Source organism: Temnothorax americanus, unplaced genomic scaffold (assembly GCF_048541705.1).
Source record: "Temnothorax americanus isolate GAGA-0224 unplaced genomic scaffold, ASM4854170v1 Scaffold149, whole genome shotgun sequence".
Lineage (NCBI taxonomy): Eukaryota > Metazoa > Arthropoda > Insecta > Hymenoptera > Formicidae > Temnothorax > Temnothorax americanus.
Genome location: NW_027509285.1, coordinates 56,320 through 67,500, shown reverse-complemented (window position 1 = coordinate 67,500; position 11,181 = coordinate 56,320). Strand labels below are relative to the sequence as shown.

General features: G+C 32.7%; 1 protein-coding gene across 2 annotated transcripts in view; it reads right to left on the bottom strand.

Annotated features, from left to right (window-relative positions):
- LOC143894928 (epidermal retinol dehydrogenase 2) overlaps nucleotides 1-11,181 on the bottom strand; it is a 117,057-nt gene that overhangs the window by 64,994 nt on the left and 40,882 nt on the right. The window contains exon 5 of one of the 2 annotated variants that reach the window (XM_077401608.1): nucleotides 5,175-5,336. The exons of the other annotated variant lie outside the window; for it this stretch is intronic. Within the exon in view, the coding sequence (XP_077257734.1) occupies nucleotides 5,175-5,336 (162 nt within the window). The remainder of the gene's footprint in view (nucleotides 1-5,174; nucleotides 5,337-11,181) is intronic. 2 annotated transcript variants of the gene reach the window in all.

Genomic DNA, 11,181 nt, shown 5'->3' with positions numbered 1-11,181 from the left:
GTGTACTATACGATATCGTAATACTTCGTTCGTTCTGGCGTCCGCGCTATCATTATCTCTCTTTTTGTTTCATTTCGGACGCTCGCGCGATTGATTATATGATTTGTCTGATTACCAAAGCCGAATCGGCCTTTATTGTTCCACGCGCGAATTTCTAAAGAATAAATGTTATTTTGATTTGTTAATTGCTTGAGTTCGTGGCCTTATTTATGGCGTGCCACCCCGCAGAATATCGCGCCGCCCTTCATCACCCCCGCCCCAGCCCTTAGGTCGAGCTAGCCAATTCCTCGCACATCCGCACGTTTCGCTTTGCGTCTCGTTTTGGTTTTGTTTTGCGATTTCGCGGACGCGCATTGACGCGTCTGGCGCCCAACGATAAATTCGTTTTGCAAAGTGTCGGAGGTGCGAGGGTATCGTCGGAGAGGCCTGCTGTCATCCCGCTCTTCTTACTCCTTTTGATCCGGCACACGTCCCGGAGCAGTCCGGGAGTGAAAAAGTCGTGACAGTATATACATATTATGTACTTTTCATATACCAACCATTCTCTGCTTTAACAAATTATTTCTGTTACAGATATTATATAAGCGTTTAAGTTAACGAAACATAAATAATTTGTTAAAGTAGAGAATGGTTGGTATGTGAAAAGTACACATAAATATGTACTTTTCATATATCAACTATTCTCTGCTTTAACAAATTATTTCCGTTACAGATATTAAGCGTTGAGATCGTTGAGATTAACGAAACAAAGTAATATGATTCGTCGGTATGACAGCTGTTTCATAACTTGATAGTCGTCAATTTTAACAGTTAATATCTTGCTTCGCGGGGCAGAGCGGTACTTTTTTCTGCCAGATTCGTTCATTTTGTGCAAAAACGCGTCGATTAAGCCTAAATTCAGCAAAATCGGTGAGGAGTAAGCTCTCCTACTCTTTGCGCCCAAGTTTAAAGATTGTATCAAAAATATGGGCCTGATGTTTTTATAGATTTTCACTATTCGCTCATGTGGGGGTGTTAGAGTACTCTGATCAAAAATTAAATGTAGCCCATCTTAGTTATTTTTTGTTCCCCTTTTACCGTGCTTTAGTTGGCGCTCAAGTCACGCCATATTGTACATACGTTAAGATATATACTACGTTTACGCGAGCGTTACTTCTGTATTAACTTACGATAATTTACCCGTTTACGCAAAGGAAAATCCCGTTTACGCGAAGGAATTATCGTAAGTTACTACAGAAGTAACGCTCGCGTAAACGTAGTAATAGAGAGAGAATAAAGAAAGTCATACGAATAAGCACAGAAATCAGAGAGTATCCAGATAGCCAAATGCTGTGAGTTTGCTGTCATGTTGCCAACAATCGTTGATGCAACTAATTTTGACAAACTAGGGACAAGGTGAGACAGCATTATGTCTGTTGGGTTGAACTCATATGAATTCTAATTCTATGGGCCGGTATCACAGTCTCCGATTAACGTGACCCTGGTAACCATCTCCGATAGAAAACGATAAAAAAATTTCTTATCGTTTTTAATACGGTTAGTGAATCGTTTATTTACGGTACTCTATCAGAAACTCACGTTACAAAATACTTAAGATCCTATCGTAAATGTCTTATCAGCTATACATCAGTTTTTATCGTTTTTAATATGGTTAGTGAATCGTTTATTTACGATATTCTATCAGAAACTCACGTTACAAAATACTTGGAATCTTATCGTAAATGTCTTCTCAGCTGCACATCAGTTCCTATCGTTTTTAATATGGTTAGTGAATCGTTTATTTACGGTACTCTATCAGAAACTCACGTTACAAAATACTTGGAATCCTATTGTAAATATCTTATCAGCTATATATCAGTTTCTATCGTTTTTAATATAATTAGTGAATTTATTATTTATTTACGGTATTTTATCAGAAACTCACGTTGCAAAATACTTGGGATTCTATCGGAAATTTCTTATTACCTTTATATCGGTCTCAATCAGTTTTTAACATAATTGAAGTTTCGTTTATTCACGATACTCTATAAGAAATTCTCGATACAATACACATGGGCTTGCATCCTAAATTTCTTATTAGTGGTGCATCGGTTTCTATAATTTTTAATGGTATTAAAGTAGCTATAATTGTCTTTTTAATATGGTTAATAGTGAACCGTTTATTTACGATGCCCTGTCAGAAAAAAATTGGAAAAATTTGAAATTTTTCAGCTATATATCAAATCAGTCAGAACATCTTTAGATGTTTGCTACTCTGCATGCCACCGGATTATAACCGTGTAAAAGAAAAATAAACCGTATCAGAGATCTTTCTATCATAAAGAAAGAACTGCATTTTTTTTTTGAAATAATTAAGCTTCCACCATAAAAACAACATTTACATTAGAAACGTCTTATTTAAAATTGCACTAAAATACAAATAAAATATTTTATTATTTTAATCTTAATAACAAATCACACACACACACACACACACACACATAAAAATACTTCGACGAACTTTGTTTTCGAAGATGATAAGTTGTATGTCGGAAAATCCTGATAAGAAACGATAGATGTGTCGGTTCGGTTAAGTCGTATAAATATCGACGAGATGTCTATCGTTTTAACCTTATAAAAACATATGCAAAGTAGAAGGTTTTCAAACGATTCAATTTATATCATTGTATAGAAAACGAACCGATTTGCTGCCGTACAAAAGATGATAAGTTGTATGTCGGAAAATCCTGATAAGAAACGATAGATGTGTCGGTTCGGTTAAGTCGTATAAATATCGACGAGATGTCTATCGTTTTAACCTTATAAAAACATATGCAAAGTAGAAGGTTTTCAAACGATTCAATTTATATCATTAATATACGATAGAAAACGAACCGATTTGCTGACGTACAGAAAATGATAAGTTGTATGTCGGAAAATCCTGATAAGAAACGATAGATGTATCGGTTCGGTTAAATCGTATAAATATCGACGAGATGTCTATCGTTTTAACTTTATACAAACATATACAAAGTAGAAGGTTTTCAAACGATTCAATTTATATCATTAATATACGATAGAAAACGAACCGATTTGCTGCCATAAAGAAGATGATAAGTTGTATGTCAAAAAATCCTGATAAGAAACGATAGATGTATCGGTTCGGTTAAGTCATATAAATATCGATAAGATGTCTATCATTTTATTCTTATATATCCGTATTAATGCATACGGTAAAATTATTACCATAAATAACGATACATATTATATCGTGTATATACGATTGATTCAGATGGGCAATAATTGTACATATAGAAAACGATTTATAACTATAAAATTTGTATAGTTATTTTCTTATTCGGACCTAAAACGATAGAAACCGATTCGATTCGATTAATGTTTTATCTGTCTTCTAAATATGCAACGATAGAACCGATAAGATACGATTAAAAACGATACAGATATAGCCGTTTTTAATCGTTTTCTATCGGATATGGTTACCAGGGGATTCTCCGATTAAACTCACTCTGCATCTCTTTCTAACTATCCCCCTAGAAAGAGACGAAGAGTGAGTTTAATCGGAGAATCTAGGGAGAATCACGTTAATCGGAAACTGTGATACCGGCCCTATTCACGGCAAATTGAGAGCAACATGTTCACACGGATTTGTTATCCGCAAAGAGTTGTTTTATATATGATAGCAACTTGACGACAACTCGTTGTCATCCACAATTAACAGCATGTTCAATGCAATTTGAGGGCAACTTCCCAGGGTAGCAACGTCACGTAATTTTCACGTCAGTTTATGGTCAATCGTTACGTCAATTATCCTTTTATAATTATGTAATAATGACTTAAAAATGACAGGAAAAAGTCACAGACCAATGACGACATTTCAAGACGTTAAAAACGTAACCTGTATTATCTTTTTGGCCTTTTAATGACGTTTTAATAAGAGGATTGTAAAAATCAAATTTATATACGAAATTATAATATTAAGAAACCAGATTTGTTATAAAATACATACATTTTATGTTTTCTGTTTAATTAATTATTATCAGTCTTCAAAAATAAAAGTACCATTAACTAATATAAGGTTAAATCAATCTAAAAGTGTGCCATACTTTATTATAAAAGTGGACTCCACGATACAACTGATACAAGTTGTGCAGTTCCCTCATTTATATATTGTTTATATATACTATCGTTCGTCATTTTAAACACGAGAAACGGATCCTAATCTATCGGATCCGACATTTGCACATTCTTTAGAAACGTATGACAATTTCATGTTGTCAACACTATGTTAGCGACGACTTACAATTAAAAAACTTCATAGCTTGAAGACATATACGCAATAACGGATGGAAATTATTATATATGTGTTGTTGCCATCATGTTTGCATCATGATGTTCAAGATGGAACGACGAATCATAAATTGCTGTAATGTTGCTGACAACATAACGTACCAGTATTGCGGACAGTTTGCTCTCGAAATTGCGTCAACTGATTGCATGTATAAGCAGTCATGTACCTATATTTGTAACGTGTTCTATTTCGATGTCAGCAAATTTACAGCAAATATATAACAACACATGCAATACATTAGTTTGCTCAATATGCTATATTACGCTTGGCTATCTGGGTAAGCGTTTCGTGTATCCCAAACCTCGTAGATTTTAACAAACACTATTACGAGCATATAGTCCAAAGTTCAAGCAAATACATAGAAAATCAATTAACCGGTAAACGTCCTTAAGATTTGGTTGATTAGATCCAGCTTTATACGCGATCAAAGGTCCATATGCGAAGTTCATATGTGGACCATGTAGTCTGAACTCCCAAAGTCAACATCGATTTGACATTGCGTCGATTGTAAAACCCCACTTGATGTGCTATTAAGCTGACCCTCTTTTAATTCATAAAAAGGTTAAATTCAAAATTAAAAAAAGTGTGCAAATTAGAAACTTGCACATTTGTTTCCTTATCATTACAGATTGCTACCATTGCTCCTATTTTATTTTGCTCATAAAGCTTTTTCTGTGAGAAAATCAAACTATTTTTTCTCTCTTTCTATTCTTTGTGATATTTGTATTTAAAATCTTTGTTTAAAATAAGAAATAATTGAAATAATTAGAGTAATATATTAGAATGATTCATTCAATATTTAGTTTGTCAAATAAGTTGTAGTTACTTCAAGTTCCATTCGAAGAGCTTCGTCGAATCCCATTGCTGCAAATTTGGACGTACAATAATCTACCAATTTCGGAATTCCGCATTGACCGGCCAAACTGGCCACGCTCACGATGTGCCCTTTATTGTTCTCCAACATCGTTGGAAGAAAAGCCTTTACGGTCTAAAAGAGAATTAAGACAAAGGACTTATTAGTTTCAATATACACTCATTCATATTAATACTTCCAATATATAATTTTACAACATGCAAAAATTGTGCTCGAAAATTGTTGATACATATTTTATGAAATTAAAAAATAGTTTTGCGTAGATACAAAAAAGTGTATATATTGTACATATGTACAGGGATACACAAAAGTTCTTGGATTTTTTTCAAAAACACTATGGGTGGTATTCATAGTCGGATCTTATTTCAAGACCGTCTTAAAGTAATGTCTTAAGTTGCTGAATACGGTCATTTGATTGGCTGGTTAAGACTGCTTTTGACTAGACTTAAGACGATCTTAAGGCCGGTTTTCACACGCAATGATTGGTGGCGCCAGGCCGCGCCAGTCGACTAATGCCAGTAAAAATGCAAGTGTAAACACTTGATGCAAACTGGCGCTAGTAATGTGGCGTTTACTGGCGGTTATTGGCCAAAGCATATAACCTCAAAATTTGAGGTTATATGGTTGTTGTCATTTACTGTGTGTTTAATAAATGTTAAATATTTTCCATATTATACGCCAATCACTGTGTAAACACTTGTGAGTTTGCCAGTTGGTTCTGGCGCCAATGAATGCCAGTCAGTTGGCGCCACCAATCATTGCGTGTGAAAACCGGCCTTTAGATATAAGATCCGACTATGAATACCGCCCTATAAGCAGTTACAAATCGGTGTAATTATCCAGAATAAAGTTTTTTTCGAATTTTGATATTTTTTGCGGCTCTCTAGATAAAAATCTTTGTTGTGACTCCGATAGTGATAATCAATCAAGGAAGTCCAAAGAAAATATGTGACCTACCTATTTTTTACCTATTTTTTTAAGTATCCTTAACTTTCCACGCAAACGTTCAATTTTCTTTTATTTGAAAGTAGACATACCACCCCGCGAAAAACAATTGTATTAAAACCGTATTAAAAGCTTATATGAATTTATTAAGAATCTTATTAGAATCGAATATGCAAATCAATTATAATTTAAATATGTCATATTTAAATCAAATTAAAGTACCCCATCTTATTTAATCTATATATGGATTAAACTGGACCTTGCTTTGTTAAAATATGCAAAATCAGCCGCACAGACAAAAAAAAATGCAGAGTTAATATGGTTTTAATTTGCCAAATGTGGATTAAATATGGTAATAAATTCAAAATTAATTTGTTAAATATAATCATATATAATCATATATATTAAATATAAGTCAAATATAATTATATAAGTCAAATATAATCATATAAATCAAATATAATCATATAAGTCATATAAGTCAAATTTGTCATATATAAATGTTATTTGATCTTATTAGAATTTTATATAATTTTGTTTTAAATTTAAAGTTATACCAATTTAAACTTAAACAAGATTATATAAAATTTTATTTTTTAAGCGTGCTACTTTATTATAAGAGTAGACTTCACGATATCAAGAGACACGGTAGTGTCTCGCGCCAAGTACACGCGGAGCGAGACCGACCGTGACTCTTTTACGCGACGCGACGGGTTGCGAGTACCCGAGATGTTGAGATCTCGATAACGAGTGAACGGATCAAGTTCTAAGTAGGCTTGATCGATAGCTTGGGGTCCAATTAGGGGGGGGTTTCTCTCATAATATTCCGCTACGTGCCCTACGAGCGGAGATATTGCGACGCAAAGTCCAAATGTGAAAATTTATTTTTAAGATACTACTTCTAACGCCGACGTCTGATATGATGACGTCATAATCAGAAACGTTACTTTCACTTTTTCGACGCTGGAGGCGCAGGTATCGCCAGTTTCGATATCGCGCGCGTATTTCGAAATTAGGTCGATGGACTTATCGGTCAGAAGAAAGATTTCTATTTAGGTAAAAAAAAATTAGGTATATATATAAATAATATATATTGAGTTAACGGAAAAGAAGATTCTCTACGCTTGGCAGAAAATGCCGCTAGGGAATTTTTAAGTCGATTCTTATGAATTAAGCTTGAATTCGATGTCTAGGTATCCCAGGTTGCCAATGACGAGGTCCAGATAGTGCGCTTCATAGTTTTCGGTGTCCAGAAGCCCTATTCTGTAAACTCTAACGACAGTGTCGGTATCGTTATATCGTCGTTGCGCAGCTTTTTTTCCATATAGTATACCTGCGCAACGACAACGTAACGATATCGACACTGTCGTTACGAGTTACAGAATAGGGGTCCAGGTGTAATAACACGTTGAATTCGATGTCTACGTGTCCCAGGTTGCCGATGACGAGGTCCTCATAGTGCGCTCCGTAGTTTTCGGTGTCTACGTGTATTAATACCTTGAATTCGATGTCCACGTGTCCCAGGTTGCCGATGACGAGGTCCACATAGTGCGCTTCATAGTTTTTGGTGTCTAGGTGTATTAATAACTTTAAATCTGAATGGGTGCGTTCAGCCGATACTCCGCTAGCCTAGCAATTGTGAGCAGTCGCTCGTTTTCGCTCGTTTCCTCTCCTTTTAATCCATTAGGTCAAAAGAGAGGAAACGAGCGAAAACGAGCGTCTGCTCACGATTGCTAGGCTAGCGGAGTATCGGCTGAACGCACCCAATGTAGGACACGTAGATATCAAATTCGAGGTATTAATACATGTAGATACCGAAAACTACGAAGCGCACTATGTGGACCTCGTCATCGGCAACTTGGAACACGTGGCCATCGAATTCAAGGTATTAATACACCTGGACACCGAAAACTATAGAGCGCACTATGTGGACCTCGTCATCGGCAACCTGGGACACCTAGACATTGAATTCAAGCTTGATTCATAAGAATCGACTTAAAATTTCCCTAGCGGCAGAATTAGAATTATGTCATGACATAATAAAAATCGCTAAAGTAAAATTATGTCTAGACATAATAAAAATTGGATGAATTAAAATTATGTCTGACGTAAAAATAATTATCAAAAATATCGATACCTGAAGATATCGGTACATATACAGTTGCGAACAACATTCAGTAAGACACGCAAATAAAAATAAATAAAGAATTTTACAGTTAACGACTTATTAACATTAATCATGCTTTATTGAGATTATGTTTTATGTTGAAATTGAAAAATATATACAAGGTGTACAACTAAAAGGGTTACAGATTATTATTTAAAAAAAACTAAGCAAAATATTAAATTGTTGTTTTCTTTAGAAATAATAGTCCGTAACAATTTTAGCTTCATACCTTGTATTATATACTGTTTATAAGATTATAAGATATATTGTTTATAAGATTAAGATGCGTAACACTACAAAAAAGCGTGATATCCGTACAAAATTACCTTTTTAAAAAAAAGGTAAAAAAGAGCGCCAAGTACACGCATAGTAGTGTATATGTATTATGTTGTTACCCTGTTATGTTGTTACCTCGAAAAAAACAAAGTGGTAGTATTATACCTCCAAATAGCTTTACCCTATACATACTGTTTATAAAATGCGTAATATACTACAAAAAGGCGTGATATCCGCACAAAATTACCTTTTTTAAAAAAAGGTAAAAAAAGGCGCCAAGTACACGTATAGTAGTGTATATGTTGTTACCTAAAAAAAAAAGAAAGTGGTAGTATTATACCTCGAAAAAACCTAAGTAACAAGTGGTAGATCTTTATATCTCGAAAAATCTCGAAAAAATCTAAGCAGTAGTATCTTTATTTCCGAAAAATTATAACCCAAGTGATACACGTCACAAAATTATGTTATTTTATCAAAAAGAAGAGTCGCGTTTCAAGTGATCTATTACAATTACAAAAAAGAAATGATATATCTTTAAATTAGAGCGCCAATTACAGAGAGAACATGTATATTGCCTCAAAAAATAATTGTTGCACTACTTTGAAAAATCTTTACATTGTGTCAATTAGAAAAGAATGTATGATAACAATTTTATAAGATTAAAAAATTTTATTTAAATTTAACAAGGGAATACAAGATATTTAAATACAAAGTTTACATGTATATTTTTTAATGGTCACAAAGAATTACAGAGGTAACAGTACAAAATACAAATATTTTATTAGAATATTTAATCCAACGAGGGAATACAATTTGTATTTAAATATAAAGTTTATATATGTATTTTTCAATAGAATAAAAGATTTAATCACAAAGAATTACAAAGGTAACAGTACAAAATAAAAATATTTTATTAAAATACATAAATTTTTCTTGTAAAAAAACTTGGCGCTGTTAGACCTCGAAATTTTAAATAAATAAGGACAACAGTAAATAAAAATAATTCAGAGAAGAATGCGATGGGAGTAATATTAAATGATTATCAGCGTGGATGTGGGAGTGAATGATATGGGTGTGCGTGACGACGCGGACGGCGGATAATACGGCTTATAATTAAGTATAGAATAAATTTATTTATTTATTTAAAATTTCGAGGTCTAACAGCGCCAAGTTTTTTTACAAGAAAAATTTATGTATTTTAATAAAATATTTTTATTTTGTACTGTTACCTTTGTAATTCTTTGTGATTAAATCTTTTATTCTATTGAAAAATACATATATAAACTTTATATTTAAATACAAATTGTATTCCCTCGTTGGATTAAATATTCTAATAAAATATTTGTATTTTGTACTGTTACCTCTGTAATTCTTTGTGACCATTAAAAAATATACATGTAAACTTTGTATTTAAATATCTTGTATTCCCTTGTTAAATTTAAATAAAGTTTTTTAATCTTATAAAATTGTTATCATACATTCTTTTCTAATTGACACAATGTAAAGATTTTTCAAAGTAGTGCAACAATTATTTTTTGAGGCAATATACATGTTCTCTCTGTAATTGGCGCTCTAATTTAAAGAGATATCATTTCTTTTTTGTAATTGTAATAGATCACTTGAAACGCGACTCTTCTTTTTGATAAAATAACATAATTTTGTGACGTGTATCACTTGGGTTATAATTATTTAGAAATAAAGATACTACTGCTTAGATTTTTTCGAGATTTTTCGAGATATAAAGATCTACCACTTGTTACTTAGGTTTTTTCGAGGTATAATACTACCACTTTCTTTTTTTTTTAGGTAACAACATATACACTACTATACGTGTACTTGGCGCCTTTTTTTACCTTTTTTTAAAAAAGGTAATTTTGTGCGGATAACTGATACAAAAATTGTGTCGTTCCGAGACAGTGTCGTGTCTTCTTGATACCGTAATCTTATAACACTCTTTGTCAAATTTTAATTACGAGAAACAGATCACATCGAATGCCATCTATCGGATACTTTGAGATGCAATATTCTGATCTGATCATATATAATCTTATATGACTATATTATTTTTTTTTTAATTTGAATCAAATATTTTACATGTTAAGTTCGACAAATAAAGAAACAAATTTTACCGCAAATATTATTTAAACATTATTTAAACAAAATTACGTTTTAATAAGAATCAAATTAAAACCAAAGGGCCTAGCGGAATAAGCATGTGAAATTGGCCCTTGATCATACAGAGCTGACATTAATGTCAAAAGTTAGTACCAATATGATAAAACTTTCCACCAAACATTATTTTAAAAAATCCACTTTTTTATAAGTTATGCAGGGAGAAAGTAAAATAAAGAAATGTATTTTTCTCGAAAACCACTTGACCGATCTTGATGAAAAAAATATATGTTATGTAGACTAATAAAACTAATTAACAAAAAAATGTCCAAAATGTTTGTCAAAAAAAAAAGATCAAAAATTTTTTTTTGTTTTTTTTAATATTTTTTTAGGGTGATATTTTTGAGGTACTTCTTTGAAATTTTTACGGAAATTTCTCTTAAAGTGTCCACTATAACA